The sequence below is a fragment of the Pogoniulus pusillus genome, chromosome 23 (genome assembly GCF_015220805.1).
Source record: "Pogoniulus pusillus isolate bPogPus1 chromosome 23, bPogPus1.pri, whole genome shotgun sequence".
In the NCBI taxonomy this organism is placed as follows: Eukaryota; Metazoa; Chordata; class Aves; order Piciformes; family Lybiidae; genus Pogoniulus; species Pogoniulus pusillus.
Genome location: NC_087286.1, coordinates 21,075,205 through 21,099,131, shown reverse-complemented (window position 1 = coordinate 21,099,131; position 23,927 = coordinate 21,075,205). Strand labels below are relative to the sequence as shown.

At 47.0% G+C, this 23,927-nt stretch overlaps 1 protein-coding gene across 3 annotated transcripts in view; it reads right to left on the bottom strand.

Annotated features, from left to right (window-relative positions):
• WDR86 (WD repeat domain 86) overlaps positions 1 to 9,330 on the bottom strand; it is a 28,863-nt gene extending 19,533 nt beyond the window's left edge. Inside the window, exons 1-4 of one of the 3 annotated variants that reach the window (XM_064162867.1) lie at positions 9,177 to 9,330; positions 8,099 to 8,411; positions 5,273 to 5,414; positions 2,476 to 2,902 (exon numbers count right to left, since the gene is read on the bottom strand). In XM_064162867.1, coding sequence (XP_064018937.1) covers positions 2,476 to 2,902; positions 5,273 to 5,414; positions 8,099 to 8,261 — 732 coding nt within the window. In that variant the 5' untranslated portion in view covers positions 8,262 to 8,411; positions 9,177 to 9,330. Of the gene's footprint in view, positions 1 to 2,475; positions 2,903 to 5,272; positions 5,415 to 5,878; positions 6,333 to 8,098; positions 8,412 to 8,977; positions 9,042 to 9,176 lie in introns of those variants that run through there. The other 2 variants (XM_064162866.1, XM_064162868.1) reach the window with 2 other exon arrangements.
• Between the last annotated feature and the right edge of the window lie 14,597 nt (positions 9,331 to 23,927).

Genomic DNA, 23,927 nt, shown 5'->3' with positions numbered 1-23,927 from the left:
GTCCAGATCTAATTTGCAGCAGTTTAGAACATCCTGGGGCATTCCTGTTAATAACAGTACTTTTTCAAGTTGGGGAAAATATGGTCTCAATATCCAAATTTTTCCTGATCTGTGTCCAGGACGAAAGAGCACACTGAGCATTTCTCAAACTTTCTGAAAGGTCACCCTCCCTTAGGGATCTTTATTTGAATAAATAAAGTGAAAATAAGTTTTGGTTTTTTTTTTATTCCCCCTTACTGTCTCCACAAAAGCACTTCACCACCCAGAGAACAGGTAACCTTTAATTACCAACTCGTCTCCTCCAGGACAGGGGAGTGAAAATATGCTCTAATTAGCTGCTCCCTTCTGCCCTGAAGAAAATGAACTACTATCAACAATTAAAATTCTCTGCTAGCTACAGTAAGCAACTCAAAACTACCTCCAAGTACTTCCTGACCCACAGTTTGATAAAATACTATCCCAGCTGACTGCCACAGATTGCAACACTGTCACTAAGAATGCCTAGGCAAAAAAGGCTTCCAGAGCGTTCCGAGAAGCAAGCAAACCCTAGAAAAAATAAACACCTCTGTTCAGGAAGTTTCCCTTCTGTTGTAACATCTTTGTATAGATTGTAGTGATTGACCCCTTTCTAAAAGAATGAAAATACCATGTGGGCTGTGCTGAGAGACAGCCAAGTGGAACAGAAGGGCCAGTGTTGAACCCAGTAAGGAAGAGGGAGAAATTAGGAAAGATAGACAGCCTAAAGCTATTCAACAGCAGTACAGTGACTGCTTAAGACAGGGTAAGTTTTAGTGGCCTAGAAACTAAATGCTCTCTGTGGAGGCAGTATGTACCTCAGCTGGGCTCTTCCAGCCTCAAACATCAGCTGGTGATGAGAGAAGTGAGGGGCTACCAATTATTCACAGCTAGAAGATTTGGCCAGGACCGTTGCCAAAACAGCCTTGGCAGCAGTCGTCTTGTGTACCCTGCATTGTTCAGGTCTTGCAAATAGATGTATTGGGTTTGCTTTTCTTCTCCTCTACAAGAAATTCTGTTTGTTTAAAACCATTGTTTAACTCTGTGCTCACAAGCAGAGAAGCATTGCTCATTCTTGAGCATTCAAAGAGTGTAATTGAATTTCCCAGGCTTCTGGGAGAGGGTCAAGCCAGTTTTGTGTAACAATTTTAGCAAGAACCCAATTAAATTAAAGCAAGCTCTGCTGCTGCCAATCTGTGCCTTGGAGAAGGGTTACAACTAAACAGCAAAACATAGCATGACACTAAGAACAGCAACAGATTTACTTGTGCATCTTTAAGATACATTACCACAGTATCATAAAGCCAAGTTTTAGTACTGAGGATTTACCCAAGCAAGGCAAACATTACTCCAGGGCAATGTGGTTTTGTGTGGGGTTTTCTTTCCCCTCTTTCAAAAACTGCAGTACCATCAGGTTTTTAATCTGCCAGTGTCAGCTGCGACTACCCTCTTTAGAAAAAAGGCAACATTAATTTTACACAGCTATTAAAAATACATAGTGTAGCCTCTGGAAAGGGGAAGCACTTATGGACAACAAACAAATGGGGAGGGTAGTGGGAAAACCTGCTGTCATTAACTTCAGTCAGGTATTTAGAAACAGCTAAGATTTGCCTACCTGAAACTAAGTTACAGACCATCATATATCATATTTAAACGTATCATTAGCATTTTCTGGTGGATAATGGAGCCAGTGTATAGGACAAGTGTTTGTGTTATAGTTCCCACTTTCCTTTGTCTGCCTAACCTCCTCCTCTCTTTTGCATCAACAACCCTGGCAGCATTCACCAGAGAAATACTGCAAACAGAAAAACAGGGTATAGTTTTTCATGTCACATTAAGTTTTTTCCCCTCTTTCCTTCATCATTTCCTGACTTCTCTCCCCCGTGATCTACTTTTCCATCTTCCTTGCCCATTTTCTTGTCTTGGCCATTTCTTTCTCTTTTCTCAAATTATGACTATGTGGTTTTTAAAGCAGGATTTATTTTAACTTTAAGCTTTCCTATTATCTTTTGCCCACAGTTTGGGGTTGGGTTTGGGATTTGCATTTTTAAGTTATCTAGGGTTGTTTTCCCCTCCTCTTTGTATGTCTGTTCACTTGCTCAGGTTGCATTTCTTCAAAGTCTTATGACACTGTGCAAAAAATCCCACTGAGATAAGCAGTCCTCCCAGCAAATCTACTCATGAGTTTCAGACCTAAGAGGATTTAAATAGATACAGGACTAGAAGGTAGGCCAAGATAGCTACTAGAAGCCATGAGGATATCAGAAAGTGTTTCATGGGAAGGGGATTTGTCTCAAGACCACAGAGCACTACTATTTTGTTCTGACATGAATGTTTTTCTTACCATTTATAAGTTGTCTCCCAAGGGCTTCTTTATGAATGAAAGGACAAGTGAAGCCCTTGTAAGTTAGGATATGGATACCCACTGCAAACAGCTCTTGAAGAAGCCCCCGTTCTTACCTCTAGGCAAATTACTGATCCTTGATGCTCTTTGAACACTTTGAGCTGCTCACCAGTGACAATGTTCCAGGTTCGAATGGTGTAATCCGTGCTGCCCGAAAAGAGCTCCCGGTTTGGTGCGTCAAGTATAAGGCATAAAACAGCCCCAGTGTGTCCCAGTAGAGTCTGGTAACAGCGCCCACTGGACACCCACCAGACCTTAACAGTGCAGTCTGTGCTACCTGTCACCAAGAGGTCTCTGCTCACTTTCTCCTCCTCCTCCTCCTCCTCTTCTTCAAGAACATCCCTGGAGGAATAGTGAGCTAGAGTCAGGACACAGTTCCGATGGCCCCGGAATTCCTGGATTTGTTTCTCCTTGTCCACACTCCAACAGCGAGCTGTCCTATCATAGGAGCCACTAAAGAGATAGTCTTTGGCAACCAGGATCCTGCAAAAAAAACAAGTTTGCATGTGTGAGTGGCATTATTCCTTTTGCACTACCTTTTATTGTCACAACTCCAATGCCAACCACCCTGAAGTTAGAAATGGCAGCAGGAACACAACATACATAACCCCAACTCAGTGTCACTGATTAATACACATTATTAATGAACTTTCTGACTTCTTTCAAAATTGAGACCCTTTATTCAGGTACACTGATGCAGAGAGTCTTACATCCCAGCATTGTAACTTTGGGCACTGATGCAGAGAGTCTTACATCCCAGCATTGTAACTTTGGGCACTGATGCAGAGCTTTACATCCCAGCATTGTAACTTTGGGCACTGATGCAGAGAGTCTTACATCCCAGCATTGTAACTTTGGGCACTGATGCAGAGAGTCTCACATCCCAGCATTGTAACTTTGGGCACTGATGCAGAGAGTTTTACATCCCAGCATTGTATCTCTGGGCACTGATGCAGAGAGTCTTGCATCCCAGCATTGTAACTTTGGGCACTGATGCAGAGAGTTTTACATCCCAGCATTGTATCTCTGGGCACTGATGCAGAGAGTCTTGCATCCCAGCATTGTAACTTTGGGTACTGATGCAGAGAGTTTTACATCCCAGCATTGTAACTTTGGGCCTTAGGAGTTTTCTGAAAACTTTGCCAGCAGTACTGTGAGGTACTTTTCATGTTACACTAGCCAAGAGTTGTGGGGTTACTTAAACAAAAACCAAGCTCATTCTTACTATTTATGTACAAATGGTTATTTATAAACTGACCTATACAAATAGCTTGGAATCAATGGCTTTTTTATTACAAATGCTTTTCAGGAACCTAACTGTAACTGACAGTGTGCAAAAACAACCATCCTGGCCTGGATCAGGAGCAGTGTGACCAACAGGACAAGGGAGGTTATTCTGCCCCTGTACTCAGCATTAGTCAGGCTACACCTTGAGTGCTGTGTCCAGTTCTGGGCCTCTTGATTGAAGAGAGATGCTGAGGTACTGGAATATGTCCAGACGGGGCAACAAGTTTGGTGAGAGGCCTGGAGCACAGCCCTGTGAGGAGAGGCTGAGGTAGCTGGGGGTGTGCAGCCTGCAGAAGAGAAGGCTCAAGGCAGACCTCATTGCTGTCGACAACTACCTGAAGGGAGGCTGTAGCCAAGTGGGGTTGGGCTCTTCTCCCAGGCAACCAGCAACAGAACAAGGGGACATGGCCTCAAGATGTGCCAGAGGGGTCTAGACTGGATGTTAGGAGGAAGATGTTGGCAGAGAGAGTGATTGGCATTGGAATGGGCTGCCCAGGGAGGTGATGGAGTCACTGTGGCAGGAGGTGTTGAAGCCAAGCCTGGCTGGGGCACTTAGTGCCATGGTCTGGTTGACTGGCTAGGGCTGGGTGCTAGGTTGGCCTGGATGAGCTTTCTTTCCATCATCAAACAGAGAGAGAATACACATCGCACTTCACCTAGCCCCGTTTCTCAGAACACAGAGCAAAAGCACTGCACTTACTAAGTAACTGAAAAGCAGATCAGAGATTACAGATCAAGAATACAACTTACAAAATAATGAGCTGTAGCTGCACAAACATGTAAGAACTCTCTACAGGTCATATTTCAAAACCAGAGATAGAGAACACCATAACCTGGTGTCTTTGTCAGCTGAGTTCAGTCCTCTGGAGCCTTTCAAACTGTCAACAAAGTCATACAAATAGGGAACACATTTCCTATTTGCTGATTCAAGCTAAAAGCAGGCCAGTGCCAAAATACAAGCAGAGCCAGCCTTCACAACTATTTACAGAGTCTGGCTGCACATCGTCTGTGCCTGAGTTTAGTAAGGGACCAAAAAACTCATTCACAGAAGAAAAAAGTTAAAAAAATAGTAATACCAATCTTTGACTGCTCTCCTTGTCATTAATTAAACCCAGTCCTACTATTAAGAGGCACTCCAGATTGACAGGCCAATCAGTCATGCATAATCAGTTCAAAATTACACTGCATTTGCACAAACAGGAGTAGTAACTCCAGAAAAAGCCCGGATTTTACCCCCCTTGCTGACACAAAGGCTTGACGTGATGTTTTTAAATCTATTTATCAGAAGCATCTGTTATCAATTGGATAATTTCTCCTGGAATTTCATTCCTAGCCCCAGATTCAATTCCCCTGCTGTGTGCCTTTCACTTCTCTCCTATCTCTGTCTATGGATGTGTCAGCACCGTTGCTAGGAAAACTCATCATTACAGCACAGAACACATGTAGCATGAACTCAAAGGTTTACACAACCCATTTTGTTAGTGTAGTAATGGAGCATTGCAGTAAAATGCCAGTAGATGTGTAACAGATTACAGGAACACAAGGGAAGAACTCCACTGAACCAACCTGTTAACAATGGATGTGTGTCCTCGGTAAATGGCCAGGCACTGACCTGTCATCACATCCCACTTTCGAATGGTATGATCTGCACTACAGGTGAAGGCAGCCTCATTTTCTAAGTGGCAAAAGGTGATGTAACTTTCATGTCCTAGGAATAATGAAAGAAATTAATTCAATCCCTGGGATGGACTGCTCTTCACCTTGAAGGCAAAATGTAACAAACAAATGGACTCAAACTCTGGTTTTAAATGCACCAGGTTCTCCCCTTCTAAGCATCCATATAAAGCACAACAATTTTAATTAACAGTAGAAAAATCTGTTTATACTAAAAAAAAAATCCAAACAAACCCCAGTACAATTGTACCCATCAGGTAGATCAAACAGTATGACAAAATCATGAGTTAAATTAGTATCAGTATAATAAAATTCAGACTACTGGAGTTTAAAACCAGTTTAAATATGGCTTATATTTTTAATAAAGCAGTATTTTTGCTTCCTCCTTCTGAAGTCAGGAAAAAAGGCTGCATTTCAACCCAGCCCATTGATTGTTATGACACAAACAGCCCTAAATTACAGCATGAAACTGAAAAAAGGAAGTGACATGAGACTCACCAGCAAGTTTAGTTTGATTGTCCAAGCAGAATGAAATGCAAACAACAAAAACATATCTGGTAAAAAGCCAGCCAGTACTTTCCCCATTCTGACCAGTAACATGCACAAACCCCACCATTCAAAAAAATCTGCATACCTCTAAGGAAGTGAGACAGGAAGAAAACAAGAATAAGAGCACAGTTATGTACGCAGTAATCAGAGTATGTTGGGATTCTACAATTACAATGAAAATAGACACAACTGTTAGTCAAAAAATTCCATGCAGAAAGAGAAGGCAATGCTAGCAAAGAGGAATAGCTGTTACAACCTCAGGCTTTTGTTGCTGCTTAGCAGGACATGCCATTTTCCCATAGTATCATTAAACACACTGAACTAAAAGATCACCTCAGGATTCAAGTCTGAGCTCTGTCCAAGATCTCTAGTGTAAATTGTTGCCACCTACCTAATCACTGGGATAGTGTTACCTTGGATAACTCTGTTCTAATTATTTAGGCAGTCAGCTTTCAATATCAGAATTGTCTTCTCTTAAGTAACTATCACAAGACGGCTTGAAGCGGGTGGGCCCTACTGTGATTTAAAGAACGCTATGAGAAGAAAAGAAAGCATAGAAGAAGAGTAACTAATGAAAGAGAAATAAGAACAGACAAAGATAGTAGAAAACCAGAATCACGTAGAATAGGGAGATGGTAAAAAACACCGAGGAAAGCAGACTGCCCAGTAAAACACTGTGTTTCACTGACTGCAAAAAGTAGATTTTACTGCAACTCCAGCAGTTCAAAAACCTTGTCTCAGTTTAAAAGCAACTCAGAATCCATGTTACAAACTCACATCTTGTTTCCTCTTAAGTAAATCCATCAGATGCCACAAATTCAACAGATCACCAGGGCTACCAGCAGAACTGTGCCCATCCTCACATTTTCCTGAGAACTTTTTGCAAAGAAGCTTAAACGGAACAGATTTCAACTACGGGATTTTCCCCACAACATCGTGTAATCCTGCCCTGAGAAGATCAAAAGCACACAGTGGTTACCGCACCCGAATGTCGGGCGGATTTTAGCCATCAACAATACTTGAGCCACACAATGGATGTCAAAATCCCCTGTGACAGACAAGGTCTGACTCTGGTTTGGTCATCAGCAGCCACCACAAAATTCTGTTGGTTATGCTGTGGTGAAAGCTAAAAACTGTTACAGATAGAGGTTCATCACCAATTATTTGTATCACATAAATGTACAGAACGACTGTGTGCATAAATAAATATAGAATACACACAATTATCTGACCTGACCGACAGTTCACAAACCATCTAGGCAACCTTCTTTAGCTTCTGCCCCAGACACGAGCAGTACACAGGCCAGATTTAGAGTATTATCCAACACACTTCTCTTTCTAGTTATAAGTTCATTAGTGGTTTAAAAGGATTTCTAAAACTAAAGCAAATGCAGCGATTTTCCAGGAGCTAAAATCATGGCAGGATGTGGGGGAAAAGGACAATACTCCATAGTTAAGCAAGCAGGCAAACAAACAACAAAAAAATCACATCAATGCAATTGCTTCGTTGGAAGAAAAAAGGATTAGAAATTCAAATGTAAGAGTTTGGGTTTTTTTTCTGTATTAGAAGCACATGAGCAAGAATACAGACATCTCTGAGTGAGAATACACTCAGTCCACATCTGACTCCTACTTTTCTGTAGTTTTTCTTTTTTTATTATCCAGGTGCTAGTCTGTGGATAATACAAAATGTAAAACCAATTTTAAACTAAAAACCCCAGCAATTAACATTTCTGTGTGCCAAACACGGGGGAAAATACAGACTGCTGAGTAAAGTTTCTTTCCAGACTTCCAGGTCAAGAGGTTCTAAATAATGATTGTCTCGAGAAATGAGAATATTAAAAGGAAAACCAGCATGATTTTTAACAATAAATCTGTGCTTTATCAGGGTGTGAAACGGAGGGCTCCCAGAAAGTCACGTAAGTTAAAGGCTGCTCTGTTCCACGCAGAGATAAAACGATCATGCATTCAGTAGCACTGGTGACCTGTTTTGCGTTGCAATAGCTTCTGCTTCGCATTACTGTAACAAATGCCCAAAGAAACACCAAACAAAACAAGGATGATTTTGGCTCCCTCACAGGCTACAGGAACTGAAAAAGACCAGAACATGCTGTATGGACTGTGCCACGCTTTAGACTCAAAAACTATGCCCAAAAGAAGCTACTGTACCTTGGAAGTGCCCATGGCACTGGCTGTCTGCAGTACTCCAGAGCCGTGCAGTGCCATCTTCGCTACCTGTGAGCAGGCGCTGCCCGTCCGGACTCAGGCTCAGCCAGTTGATGCCTCCTTGGTGATCTGTGCAGACCTTCACGGCTGAGCCGCTGTTCCCCATTCCGGTGGGCCCAGCAAACGAAGAGGCTGTGAGTCAGTTCATAGGTGCTCTGTAACGCCCAGACCATGCTCTGGGCCTTCCGCCGTCTCCCAAAGACCAACTGCAGCCATTACCTCAACTCCGAAAGAAACAACAGGCTAGCCCAAACTCCTGCACAGACACACAGGGAAGGAAGAAAAGGGCACGTCAACTCGTTTCATCTCCCCCGTGGATACATCACTTTCTCAGGGTGTGCTGATGCCACTGAGCGCCTCTTTCTCCGCCAGAGACGAAGCCACGGAGGATGACCCTGCAACCGCACGGTCACTGCCGCGCCTCCTGCACAGGCACACAGGCAAGCCCAGCCCCGTGCAGAAGGCAGCCCGGGCGGCGGCCGCACCGCTACCTGGTGCCCCGCTGCGAGGCGGCCGGCACGCAGCTGCTGCTGCTTTAGCAATTTCAAGGCTCGACTCGGGGCACGCTGAAGAGGCGGCACCTCCGAGAAGGACGCCCAGCCTCAGGCAGCCCCCAGCGTCCCTGGGGGCCGCCTGCTCCCTTCCCCGGGCTGCTGCCGCGGAATCACCTCAGCGGCCCCCAAGCTCTCCCCGTCCCGGGCTGCGGCCATCCCTCCCATACGGCCCCCCAGCATCTCCGCCCTCGGCATTTACCCGCCGCCCCGGACACGGCCCCGGGCGGAGACGCGGAGCTCCTCTCCAAAGGAACGGTCCCGTACTCACCCTCCGGGGAAGGGGAACCTCCTCCATCCGGAGGGCCCATAGTCAGCGCGGGGCAGAGCGCGGGGCAGAGCGCGGGATCCCCCGCGCCGCCTCCGCCCTTGTGGGGAGGCGGGAAGGGCTCCCCTCCGCCTCCTCCGTGCCCCTCTCAGGCCACCTCGGGGCGGTTCCCCACCCCCAGCGCCGGCCCTCCCTCCATTACCTCCCTCTCCATTTTAGAGCTGCTTCCAACCACGGCAATCCCCCTCCCCGGAGCGGGAAGCCGCGGCCTCCCCGCGTCCGCGCTGCTTCCTCGGTGCTACGGCTCCCCGCCTCGTCCTCCTGGGAGGTGCTCGGCATCTCGGTCTCTCTGGGATGGTCTTGTCCCAGCAGCAACACCCTTTTTCAGGGAAAAGCGGCATCCCCTGCCCCTCTCGCCGCCTCCCCCCCCAGGGCTGAAGCCGCCTTTACTTCATTTCAGTTCCCCGGGGATAACTAAGGGGGGGAAGAGTTGAGGGGCAGGAGGGTCTCTCCCCCCTGGGAACCTTTAATAACCGCACTACAACCAAAACACATGACAATGTTCCCGCACCCCCAGTGGAGTCCCCCTGTTTGCCCTCGGGGGGAAGCAGCCCTGCCAGCCGCACGTTTCGCCCCCTCAGGCTGCCTTGCGGACCCCCAGCAGGCTGCGTCGGCGCCGCCGCCTCAGGGCGCTCCCGGGAGACAGCCCCGCAGCGTGCAGCCGCCTTTCCTGCCGGGCCGCTCAGGCCGGTGCCTCCCGAGGGCACACAGACCCTTGTGCTGCCGAGCTAGCGGCTGTATCTGAGCAGAAGCCATTGTCTTTGGTTCCTCTTGTCTCCCCCTCCCCCGGCGAGGTCCCACCAGACTTCTGTTCAGGAGCCCCCTCCCCGCCCGGGGAATCCCAAGCCCCCACCTTCCCTCTGCACCTACCCGAAGTCTTTCGGACTGCGTCTTCTTAATAGGGCCCCTGGCCGCATCTGCCCCTGGAGCCTCGTGGGCTGGGCTGGTGGCTGGGGCCTCTGGCTTACTGCTGCCCCAAACGGCCCGGCCAAGAGCTCTGACATGTTGAGGTGGGGCTGCTCCAAACGGGGCTCTGCCGCCTCGGGAGCTGTGCAAAACATGGGCTGAGGAGTCCTGTCCTACCGTGGCGTCATTAAATGCGCAAAGAACAAATCCACCGGGCAGAGAACAGTGACGTGGGGAGGCTGAGAAGCCCTGGCATGGCAGCAGGGTCAAACACGGATCTCCCCCGTCAGAACTGGGGGAAGCTGTGGCTCGTTTGGCGCTGAAAACACACCGGTAGTGGTTGAATAAATCACAAACCCCACTTCTAGCTCCTGCCCTATTTGATCAGAAAGGCTCCTGCCTCTTCGTGCCACACCACCAGCCTGGAAATGAGCCTGTCCCATGCCCTCATGTTGCATACAGGGGTTCAGCAGGGGCTATGGGGCGTTTCGCAGGGCACCAGCCCTGCTCTGGCAAGGTGAGCTTCGGCGCACAGGCTGCGCAGCGCTGCAGGCGCTGAACGGGCCCCTGGCGGGGTGCGCTCCTGCCAACAGCCTCTGCTGGCAGAGCAGAAACAGGCCTAAAGGGTCACGCCCAGTGCACACGCCAGGTGATCCCAATTTGGCTGCCAGCTGTAGCCACACGACCATGGAGAAGCTTGCAACACAGAGCTGTCAGACTGCAAATGTGGAGGCTGTGAGGCTCAGGGTCAGGTCCTGTGGTATATCATCACCGGCCAGCTCTCTTCTGCAGACAAGCATTGCTGCACAAGCCCTGCACGTTCAAGAAAGGGCTGAGAAGTTTAGGGGTGAGCCATGAGCACTGGATTTCTTCTTTCTGAAAATCACATTATCCATGGAAAGATATTTTTTGGACATGGAGGCCTGGGAATCGGCTGCTCTCAGGGAGTGTCCCTCACCATCTGCTTGTACATCTGTCAAATCCACTCACAAACCTCTGCCCAGAATCCTCTTTTGGGAAACTGTAGGATAGATTAGCACTCCTTTTTATTTTCCTGTGCCCCTGTGATGTGCACACGAGGGAGAATTCAGACGGCAAGGGTATTGTGTGAGGCTTGAGGCAGATATGTGCATTTTAAGCACATGCAGTTTAAATATGCAGGAAGGTTAAATTAGAGAGGAAGAACTTTTGGCCACATGAGCTCGTGGGAGCAAAGGGCATTCTGATCCTTCCCCTCGCTTTTTAAAGCCTTTTCAAGTTTGGGTTGAGTATTATTACTACCACCAGTAGTACTATTATTTCAAATCACTATTTCTCTCTTGTCTGAGCTTTTGAATATTTTCATTAATATTCACTTCCCCCCCCCCCCCCCCCCCCCTCATTGTTTTCCTATTGGTTTTTCCTACCTGAAGTTAAGAATTGTTTTCTTTATTATGTCTGTGTTGGTTTGATTTTTTTTAACTGTAGTGCAACAAGGAAAGCAAAAGAAAGCTACCTGCTCTTTGATCCTGCTCCTTAAAGCCCAAATGCTGCAACGAATCCTCCTTCCTCCAGACACCCCAGGATGCTGAAGTACAAAACTCAGCCTAGCTGGTATGCATTGTGCTTGTGATTCTCCAACAATTCTCTCTTAGCTATGCACATAAATATTGATGTGTACACACATGGATACATGAGCTGCATCCAGAGAAATGTAAAACCTTGAGAAGGCATTCCAGTGTTCATGGCTAGATTCATAGTATGCTATTTGGGGGATCCAGTGGCTATTACTAAGTTTGGAGCCAAGTTTAAATTCTTGGCAGTCAACAGGAGTAAATGAAGGATGTGGAATTTAGATCAGCTACACTGTCTTTAGGAAGGGAAGAAGAGTGCCTCTGTCCTTCACAATGGACTGTGTCAGAGATCCAACATCAGCGGGTTCCTAATTCTCTTCTATTACAATGCAGCAGAATGAGTCAAGACCTTTGTCTTTAAAACATACCTTAATTCCGCTAGGGGTTCAATCCACCCTCACATTTCTGATCCACAGACAACACAGTGCAGGGAAATTCCTTAAATCCCACCCCCAAGACAATAATGGTCAGGAACAAAAGCCTCTGTAAGCAATCTCATCCTCTCTTGACAGACCTTGAGATGTACAGCATAGGCTCCCAGCCCTGCTGGATGTCTAAGTCATCAGTGCAGCTACTGATGTAAATGTTGAAGAACATTGGTTGGGAAGACTCAATAATCATGCAGATGATTTTAATAATTGTATCGATGCTGTTTGTGGGGGAAGGAACACAGGCAGCTCCTCCACATTCACCTCCCCCTTCTGGGGCCTTGGGTATCTGGATAGATTGCAATGGTCTTTGATGGACAACAAAGGCTCTTTTGTTCTGTCAAGGAAGCAGAGCCAATAAACGCCCCAAAGAAGTCAGCACAAGAGAGCTCCACTAGCCCGACTGAAAACAAAATAATAAAGTGTACAGCAATGCAAATCGACCAGAATTAACTCCTTCCATCATCCCAGCATCTCCACATTCCGACAGAAGGACCTTGCTGGCTGCTAGATTCTTTCACTTTCATCCTATTGCTCTGTTTCCTGCTGTCAACCCCAAACACTGCCAGAAATTGCCAACAATTATAACCTTATCACAGAATTGCAGAATCATAGAATCAGACAGGTTGGAAGAGACCTCCAAGCTCATCCAGTCCAACCTAGCACCCAGCCCTAGCCAGTCAACTAGACCATGGCACTAAGTGCCTCATCCAGGCTTTTCTTCAACAGGGAGGGGGACAGCAACTCCACCACTTCCCTGGGCAGCCCATTCCAATGCCAATCACTCTCTCTGCCAACAACTTCCTCCTAACATCCAGCCTAGACCTCCCCTGGCAAACTTGACACTCTGTCCCCTTGTTCTGTAGCTGGCTGCCTGGCAGAAGAGACCAACCCCAGCTGACTACAGCCTCCCTTCAGGTAGTTGTGGACAGCAATGAAGCCTTCCCTTCTCCAGGCTGCACACCCCCAGCTCCCTCAGCCTCTCCTCCTAAGGACTGTGTTCCAGGCCTCTCAGCAGCTTCATTGCCCTTAACCTCAGAAAACTGCCAAGGCCAACTAACACTCCTAAAAGCACTGTCAGGGACCTAGAAGACCAATAATGGCATATGCTGTGCTGCCATCCAGTCTTGGTTTCCTTTGAACCAAGCACAGGGCCCCAGCCAGTGTCAGCCTCAGCAGGATGTTACACGGTGTGTGCAGAGGCACGGTTCCTCACTCTGCAAACCTAGTCTATGCTAAGAAAATTTCCCTGCTAAGGGTAGATCTGATTTTTCCAGTTACCTGGAAAAATGTAAATGACATTTAACCTTAAATAGTTTTAAATGTAGCTTCTAACAGTTTGGTTCAGTTCAAAACGTTATCAACATCTAAGTAGATTCAGTTGCATTAAAAATTGGCATTGAGGAAGGCAGATCAATTTTACCTGAATTTAATTATGAAAACTCAAGCAGAGGTAGCCTTGCTCCACAGATCCAGCAAGCACTGATGCTCTAAGAGAGGGGAAAAGCTGCTCCCTCCTTACTTTCCACATCCTTTGATAACTTCAGCAGCAGCAACACTCAACTGTTGCTTGCAGAGCCATAGTTTGGCTGCAAGGCAGGCACAAACCTTTGTGTTAAAATGCCACAGCATAGCTTTGTAGGATAAAATGTCTTCATTTCCCATCCCAATGCCACAAGTATGAGGGCAAGTCAATGGCAGCCTGGTAACTTACAATTCTGAAAGAAGTACCTTTTAGGCAATGTGTAACCAGCCTGAGGAACTCCTTGCCACAGGCTGCTGCTGTGGCCAAGAGTCTAGCAAAGACATTCCCTAACAACTCGTACCAATGGGACCTTGCCAGCCCTCAGAACGTATCATGGACCACCACGCACTCTGGACCCAAGTGGGGTTTTGCACCCCAGGCACAGTGCAAGGAAAAGCTGGGAGCATGCATTACAGCTAAGCTGTATGCAGTACTGCTTGAGGCCTCTTTGAAAGCAAGGTTTGGGTTGATCCACAGACCTGCTGCAGGCTTCTTGTCACAGTAATATCTATGTGATCTTTAAAGCAATGCTCTTGCTACCAACACTAGAAGACCTGTTCAAGTACAGTATGGCTCTTTCCAGCCCACAAGCTTTCTTCCCATGCAGATGCAATGCAGAAGGGATGGTGTGTGCTGCCACCCCTCACCATGATGACCAGCACAGTGGTTAAGTTCATAGCTCGAGTGCAGAACCAGGCTGCACAAAACCCTATACCCACAGAGCAGCGGTGCGGGAGGCAGCACTGGGAACAGGACTCAAGAAGCAGGTGGAGGTACCCAGATGGCAGCAGCATTGGCATTTGTATTCAAAATCACCAACCCCCTTTTGGAAGGTGTGCAGACCCTCCCCATCTGCTGACTCTGGAATTTCATGCATTCTCCCAGGGTTATCAAAAAGCCTTCAGAGGCTCTGGGCAGAGTGCCTTTATGTGCAGTTCTGCACATCATCTGAAGTTATCTTTCCAGACTTCAAACCCAACCTTTGTGACTTAAATCAACATTACAGTTCCTTCTGACACCTCTGTGACTGACCTCTTGCACAGGCAATGGGCTTCTTCCTTTTCTTGTAGAAGTGTGGAGGCTTTGCAGCTTAAAATGCCCTGGAGTGCTCACAAGTCTGGCAAATTCCCCTGCACACAAAAGGCAGTTGGAAACCATCACTTACCCTAGGATTTCCTGTAAACATCTATAAACTCTTCTGTTTTTTACACAGATCTGAAGTGATGTTTCCAAAATAGTCCATTTTGAAAACCTTGGGTTTCTAAATCTCCTACAGTGCTGTGACAAGAACACCTGTCTGCCAAAGCCATGTACCACTCTGCTGTCAATTGTTGCTTTACCTAGGTGGATGGACTGCCCCTAACCAATGTCAGGAGTCTGGAAGCCCAGGATCTGGAAAAATCAAGTGGTGTTCAATGACCTAATGGATGATTAGGTGATGGTAACACTGCAGGTTGATACAAATGTGGTCTTGCTATCTAACCCCAGAGTCAGTCCATGGTGGCAATGGGAATTTAAGCATGGAGGGGACAGGAAGGATATCGTGCTAAGTTTTTGATGTGATGAACTGATGTCTTAAAACCACTGCTGCAGAAGCCTCTTATCTCTCTTGCTGAGAAAGCAGATGTCATTTCCTAGAAATTTTTAAGACACTACATGCCAGGAAGTGCAGAATCTCACGGGAGCGGTTTCAAAGACTACTGTAAACAGAATCCCCCTTGCATAGTCCATAGACAGCAAGGCCCTTCAATTGTGTCACTGCTCAGTGGGAACTTTACTGCCTAGTTCAGGATTACAGCTATTTACAGAGGTACAAAACCCTAGTCAAAAGCTCCTTTTACCCTGTTCCCTACTTCGATGGGAGCCCTGCTGTTTCTTCCAGACGGTAAGCTGGCCTCTTGCCCAGACCATATATCTCTTATGACAGACTCCTTAAGGACCAAATCTAAATGGAAGCCAAAAGAAATTTATCTTACTAAGTGACACAAGAGTAACTTTCTCAGTCTGATGCTGAGCCCATTTTGGCTGATTTTGCATGGCCACGACTCTGCTGGCTGCAACTGCATTAATCTAGATTTGTACTGATGCAAGCAGGGAGAGCCCCAGAGCCTTTGACACTGGGACAAAAGCAAATCTCTGAAAATGCTGAACTTGCAGCCAGTGACCTAGGCACTGTTTTAACAATGGTGCTCACATCTGGCCTCTGGAGCAGTTCTCAGTTGTTTGTCTGCCTCGTTGTTAGCAGAGCCAAACCGCTGCTAGGTTAGGTAAGGGACATTTGTGGTCTCAGACACCTCACTGCTGCGGAGAGATTTACGTGAACAATTTACCACAAGCCCCTGAATCAAACAGAAAGATCTTCTGCAGCCTTGATCAACTCTGTAGCAAGCTTCTCTTAGCACCTCTGCTATGAGGACAGACTGAAAGAGTTGGGGCTGTTCAGTCTGCAGAAGAGGAGGCTCCCAGGTCACCTTCTTGTGGCCTTTCAGTATCTGAAGGGGGCTACAAAAAAGCTGAGGAAGGACTTTTCAGGATATCAGGGAATGGAGCAAAGCTGGAGATGGTTAGGTTCAGGCTGGACATGAGAAGGAAGCTGTTGAGCATGAGAGTGGTGAGAGGCTGGAATGGGTTGCCCAGGGAGGTGGTTGAGGCCCCATCCCTGGAGGTGTTTAAGGCCAGGCTGGATGGGGCTCTGGCCAGCCCGATCTAGGATAGGGTGTCCCTGCCCATGGCAGGGGAGTTGGAACTGGCTGATCCTTGTGGTGCCTTCCAACCCTGAATGATTCCATGATTCTTTCAGGGCCAGACTGCTCCTGACACAGGTCAGGAGAAAAGAATGGGACACTTTTTTCAGGAGGTCTGATAACAGCAGGGAAGGTTTTAGATGGGTACTGCTGGTGATGAGGATAAGCAGTATCATCCCAAGGAATCTGAGAGCTTCTCCCTCTTCAGTGCTGCTAGAGTTTGCTCAGAGCCAATGCTGCTCTTCATTTTCTCCACCAAATACCCCAACAACCCTGGTAAAGAAGACACCAGGATAAACATTCAGCCTACCACTAGGATTACAAGCACCTCTGAAGCCTGAGATTGAACTTCTGAACTGTAGACAAAGCATTCCATGATGCACCAGTTTGGCATTTTTTGTACTTTCTGTTATTTACAAGGTGCATTGTACCCTTAGGCCTTTTTTTTAACCTTTATCTGATCTAATGTAGGTTTGCACAGGGAAACTGCACTGTAACAGCCTCCACCTCTATTTGGATGAGTCTGGGCTGACCAGTGAGCAGAGTCTGACTCTTATTTATTGCTGCTGTTGAGCTGAATACTGCTGGGCCTTGCTGACAGCAGTGCCATTGGGCCCCCTGTGCCATTGCCTAGCAAAATGCTGCTGAAATCAATGGCACAATGAAAATGTGAAAGATTTGATGGTGTTCTGTTGAGGAGGCACAAAGTAGCAGCTGAGAGATTACAGGTAAGAGGATGGCAGTCTGCTTTCACGTCCCAAGCCTACCGCAGGAGTTCTTCGATGGATAAACCTTTCCTCGTCTCTGCTCTCCTTTTACACCCCCAGCGAGTCTGCGGCAGTGTTCTTCCCGTTCTTGCTTCAGGAAGGCACCCTGGCTGCAGCCCTTTTCTGTGCAGAGTGCAGTTTAGCTGCTCTCTAACTCTCTGTTTCCATTCATTCCAGAGGTTTTCCAGCTGCCCACGAAAACAATGCACTGATGCACTCTGTGCGGACTTGAACCGCCTCCAGGGCAAGGGGTTAGGTGGGGCCACGAGATTCGGGGAGTGTCCTTTGTGCGGGTAAAGGAGCAGATACCAGCGCGACAGGGGCGGAAAGACCATGGCAGAGGAGCAGTCTGCTGGTTTCCCAGCCCACACATGGTCCTCACGCCAGGCTTTGGGGTCAGACATCCAGCTCCAAACTGGGCAAATGTCAGGAACAGCAAATACAAGCATCTAAGCACCGAGAGGAAAACCAAACTGAATTCCAAGAGGGGGCTGCTGCTGCACTTTCATGGGTGCAGAGCAGACAGATTTCACCAGAAAAGACACAGGATTTAGTTAAAATTTTAGTTCAGACTCTCTGCCTGTCCTCTCATCTTCCTTTTCACAAAAAGACATAAAGTGAGTGATAAAAAAGGCTAACAGCACTTCTTGATTTACACCACTAGCAGATCTCAGGGAGAACTCCCTGTTGAGTTTAAGGGAACAGCCTGATTAAAATTTGATGCCACAATATGGTCTGTCTTAGCAACAGCACTTCCAAGTGAAATTCATCATAAACCATAACATTTTAAATGCCTGTTGGGTGAAACTTGACCAAAACCCCCAAAATAATTGGTGTGCATGTCTCTGGGGAATTAGAGCAATTGCCATGCCACGTTATGGAGTACCATGTGTGAATCACTGATGCTATTAAGTCTTCAGCTGCCCTCTTCCTGGCCTCAAGAGGTTAACTTCTTCCCAGAGCAGTTCACTGGGGCGGGAAATAAGAACCTCGTGCGTGTCTGGTCTGGGTACGCAGGAGATCTGGACTTGGTGTTGTTTGCCTGAGAGACCCATGGGAGAGAGTAATGAGGGGCTCAAAAGCAGAATATTCTTTCTGCCAGAAGTGGTCTTCTAACCAGGCCTTTGCTTATTTTCTCTTGGAGGAGATTACTCACAGGGTCACCTGGCAAAAATGACTGTAAGTTATGAAAGAAAGGGCCTCCTGCCAACTATTTAAGAGAAAGAGGGAGAGAAATGGAGAAGAAACAGGAGAATGAGCAGTGAATTGGCTCCAGGAAAAGGGACATTTTATGATTCAGAGAAGAAGCCAAGAACCAGGGCTGTAAAGGGAGGGAGAAGACCCTGGGCTCCTTAGGAGGCTTGGTGCACAGACACATGCCTTGTGGAGGCCTTACAGCAGAGGTGGAACTCTAGGAAGATGTGGGTGTGAAGCACGGGAGTGACCTGGGGCTCAGCACTGCCCCAGGTGAGGTACGGCACCTAGGCTTCCCCATGCCCCTTCCAAAGAGGGGTGGCAAGAGCTTGTGCCGTGACACCAAGAGCAGGAAGCTCAGCTGTTAGTTGGTCACTGCAGCCAAAGAGACGCTTAGAGAGTGAGGAAAAGGAGGATGCTTCCGAGACACCCACTACATCTCCCAGGCTGTTGTCACGCCAGCATGGCCCTTCTGGGGCCGAGGCAGGGAGGGCTTCTGGAGAACTTGGCCTTGAGCATGCCAACAAGGAAAGATGTTACAAGGCAGCAGCGATGCACCCACAGAGATCCAAGGGCAATGAAAATATACAGACCCAGCACACTTCCCTGCAGCTCACATCACTTTGATAAAACATCTGCTCGCCTGCAGTAAGATGCCTCCCCTATTCCAGGGAGATAGAGTTCCTCCTGAAGGAGCATCTGCTCACACCATGACCAGGCTTCAGCCCCAGGAGGATGATGCCTTAGCTAAATGACCTTGAGCTGCCTGCTTTATCTTGTGCTCCCCTGTGAATAACTTTTCTTATTACACCTCTTTACACAAGCTCCAAGCCCCAGAGAGGCAGGAAAGGCATCCGAAATACAGAAGAATTATGTCAGAGGCTCAAGCATCACAGGTTTTTGGAAAGGTTCATTTAGTGAAGAAGTAAATGTGCAAATCAAACCCTCTGGCAGCATTTGTGTGCTGATAATCATGCTGACTCAGTGTTTGAGCCTCAGGATATGCTGAGAACGGCGCTAGGACCTAGAAAATAACCACTCCATGCTTCTGGAAGACAGCTGCAGGCTCTTCCTGTGCTGCTGTGTAAGTGATCCATCTCCTCTCAAAGATGTGTTCATTTTGGATGCAATTGCTCAGAACATGCATTACTTCTGGTCATACAGATAAATACAAAGGGGACTGAGGAAGAAAAGGATTCCGAGACCAGTTTTACCTCCAGCTGACTTTGACAAAGCCAAGTTACATTAGCTAAGGGTACTAACCTTAGGGAATATGCTTAGGGAAAGTGAGATCTCTTCCCTCTCTAAATTTGGCAATGATCTCCATGCCCATTTGCTATCAGGAAAGGTGGTCATAGTAAAGGGGGGGGGGGGGGGGGATCAATCCAATGGCCTTGGTTAATTTCCAGCCTTCAATCTGATACACATTTTCCATCTAATCAGTGAGTGCCTGATGTTTAAGGTATGTTGATAAATTTCCAGGGAGATACAACGGCAGAGAAACGGCAGGAGGAAAGAGTCAAGGCAGAGGAGATGCTGTTTACCTCGGTCAGCTGCTCTGGGACTTTTCTCCCTGCTCCTGAAGCCCGAATGTCATGTCTGCATCACTGAAATGATAAAAACAGTAATGACTTTGCAGAGGTGCTACTGCAATGTGCAATCTCGGAGCTCTTCAACAAGAACAGAGATGTGCAGGGTGACTTTTAACCACAGACAAGCACAGATGTGCTGTGGGCCTGCTATTTGGCTGCAGTAACTTGGTGGAGTTGGGCTAATGGGGATCTGAAGGGTTGACTGAACTTGACTGAACTACTTGGCTTGCTCGATGAGCCAGTTCTGCACCCTTGCAGTGTACCTCTGGGACAGGCTGCAGAAGCCAGCACACAGCTCTGGGCCTGCCCTAATTCACACTAATTGGCACTGACTGCCTTTGACTCTGGGTAATAACACCTTGCAACTGGGAAATCAGAGCTTCCCTGTCATTGCTGCACCTAGCAGAAGTCAAGAACAGCAAAGGACAGTGACTGATGGCTCCTGACACATGTCTGGGTCCTTTACATACAAGCTAGAGTGTTCTGCTGTGTCTTTCAAGGGGCAATTTGGACCCAAATGGAAAAATCACTGATTGCTATGATTTTTGTTGTATTAACATTATTCTTACTATTGTTATTCTGTCCCACTAAAGAGGTATTGAGGAAGGAACACCATATGCAAGAAATCAGTGCAAGCTTTGGGAGCCTGGAGTGACCTATGCCCTCCCCTGGAGCTTGCAGCTTCTTGACAGCAAGTTTGTGCTAAGGAGTCAGATGCCAGTTTGAAAGAAAAAGAAACACAAAATACCCCAAAAACTGGAACAAGGGAAACTTTGTCTGGTACTTCTTTCCAGCCAAAGAACTCTTTAATAGCAAACTATTAGACAAATCCCAGGCCTGGGGGGTTGTTGCAGAGGTTTTGGACTCCTACCAAAATTTTTCTCTGTGTGTGTCTCCAAACCTGCATTGTCTGAACGCAGCTGAAAAGAAAACTCTTCCAGTGTAAGCAGAAGTTTTTGCAGTATCATGGAAGTCCCAGATTCTGATGGGATGTGTGATCCTTAACTGTCAAGGGAGCTGACTGTTACATGTCAGTTACTAATAAATTGTCAGAAGTCTGAAACCTTTGAAATGCAGATTGTCAGCTGTTGTCAGGCCTGAACTGAAACGATACACTCCAGAAGTGAAAATGGTGTTTGCCTGGCTTTTTGCCTCTCTCTTTTTAAAAGGTAGATGACAAATTAATCTAGCCCCAACCTCCAGTACAAAAAGAAACTCTGTTGTTTGCAGAGAAATAATTTCAAAGGGCAAGTCAATAATAGCAGGACACACAGAAGATAAAACCTTTGGAATCCTGTTATTATTATTATTACTGTAGGTTCAGATGACTCAAATGTTATTATTTTCTTCTTGCATTACCAGCCAAGAAAACCAATGACAACCACAAAAAGCTCTGCAAATCTCAGCAGTTTTGATTCCCTTACACTGCTGGAGCAGCTGTTGCACTTGCAGAGTTTAGCAGGTCAGCTCTGCATGTGGACTGGCCCACACTCTGCTTTGTCCTCTTGAAAACTTTGCCTTGATTTAGGAGTGCAGCCTGCCCTGCAGAACTCTGCTGAGCTTATAGGTTAGGCGCGTTACTGTGTTAGTGCCTTATGGTATAGACAGCACAGAGCACTGGTCCAGGCACAGGCAAAGACTCGTTTTGGTGGTGGTTCCCTTCAGTAAAGCAGGCAAGAAAGAGTTCAGTTCCACAGACGCTCTTTTGCTACTGCTTTCCCTAAGCCGTTGGTTTCCAACAGCACAAAAATGCAAGGGGCAAGTCAACTGAACCCACAGAGTATTGCCCATCTCTGAGTCAGGATCACTCCTCCACCTTCCCACCACCAGCATTGTGGGGCAGCAGTGTCAAAGCTTAAAAGAACCTCTCCCAAAACATGAATAGACCTGTGCTGACCGTGAGCAGGTTGTCTTGCCCCCTGTGGTGTCTCGGGCGGAAGGAGCTGCATTGTTTTCTTACTCCATGGCAGATGATGAGGAACACTGGTTACCACTGAGGGCTAGGAACATGAGAAAACATACAGCTTCATTTATATCAGGCTAAACAAAACAAGTTGTGGCATCCCAAAACTGCTGCTAGGAGTTAGAACTTGAAAACAACAATGCCATTTTCCCACGATATGGCAGAGATTGACCCTTCAGCATCCCAGACACTGGAGTATCCTAGCAGGAGCACAGGAAACCCTTCTGAGAGGAAGCACTCGGTGCAGTCTGCACTGTGTGAGTGCAGGTGTGAGTGCCTAGGCAAAGTGTGGACTTACCACAACCCACTGGAGATGGTCACATTTAAAGGAGGAATTTACATTAACGATTTCAATATGATTTCATGTTTGCTTCACGCACAGTTTGACTGAGTACACTGCTACATGCCTCCATATGTTAGCATGCTTAAAGTGGGACAGCTTGACTTGATTACAAACTAACTTAGGCCAAACCAGGCAAAGAAGACGGTCAGCTGTCCACGGAATACCTGCTGCACCCACTCGCTCTTCTCTTCAGTTGTCCTGTTCCTCCATGACAAAACAGGCATTTTACTTCTGCCCTTCTCCACTTCTCTGTCTGTGGTTTCTGCCTTAGCCACCAGTTCAAACTGTGTGAATTGCTATTGCACCTTCTCTGCTGATGGAATGGTTACTTGGAACAAGAGGACACCTACCTACACAAGTCCCAACCACTGTGGGTTGATTTCACTTAATTTAACCTCTCCATTAAACCAGACAATGTAAAATTAAAAACCCAAACAAATGACTGTTTGTAATGCTGAAGATGCTGACCACATCAGGCAGATACCATCTGACTCAAGGCCTTGGTAGCGACAGCAGATTCACTCCTGGGCAAGAGTCTGAGCCCATGGGTAGCAAAACTTCTAGAGCTAAACCTGTATTCATCCAAGTTAATTTTCCTTTGACTTAAATACAACATGGCAAAGCCCAAACCAGCCCAGGCAAAGCATGGGAGGCAGGATAACTACCAATGCTTTTAAGATATGTCCCCTCTACATTTGCAGCCTGTCGTTGCTCAGGCTTTAACAGTGATCACAGCTCTTCTGCTGGTGCCAGAGGTCCGACATGTCCTTTGATGCTCTTCGTTTCCTTTCTGCAAAGAGATCATTGTTGAGCAATGCTTTCTACTTCAAGTATTACTAAAGGAGCTTCAGCAGATGCCAAGGAGTGAATCTGTTTCCAGAGAAGTGTCTTTGGAGGCCAGACAAAAGCACAGGAAGGTATGAGCACTGGGCAGTCTCTTCAGTTCCCAGAGGAAGGGAGGTGGTCTTGCAGCCCATTTGCCCATGTAAGGAGTTAATGGGGATTCAATTGAGCTATGACAACATCAAGCATGCCAACAGAGGATCAGCAGGCCTCTTCCTCCTCATCTTCACTGCATACACATGGACTGGGTAGTATAGCAGTGCAAAAGTCCTGTGGTTGCTCAGGTATCTTCCAAGGGTTCATTTGAAAGAGATTCCACCAAATTCCCACATTATCCAGCTACAGAGAAAGAACATTTGTGCATACAGGCATTCTGGCAGGAGCTGTTTGCTTCGGGGCCAGATGTAATCCCAAGTTATTCTGAATATTACACTGCAGCAGCCTGGCCAAGCCCAGCAATGCTGATTATTAGGGCTTTCCTGGTTTTCCAGATGGAGTTGATTTCACATAGTTCTCTTGTAATTAATAACTTGTCTCTTTTGTTCCTTTTGGAATCTTTGTTTTATCTTTAGCATTTTGTAGAGAAGTTTCCAGTTCACTCAGTCCAGTGCTTGCCTCCTCGGTGCACGCAGCAGAGCTTGTTCAGCCGTGGAGCTCAAATCCCCGCTACACAGTCGCACATCCACTTCACATCAAGCTGGCACTTCTGTCACTTATATGCTATGAACTCACAGATCATACCACTTCATACCACAGCAACCTCAGTTCCCTTTTTTTTTTAAAGAAAGCCAACCCTAATCACCAGCAGACATATGGGATCTGTATGTTCTGTCCTTTAAACAAGTGCAGATTTAGCAAGGAGGGGGAGGGAAAAGGAAGAGGAGAGCCACATCCCCCCGCTGCCAACGCAATGCATGTTCCTGCAGCATCAGTGCTTGGATTAGGCCCATGGCCACCCTGCTTAGGTTTCAAATC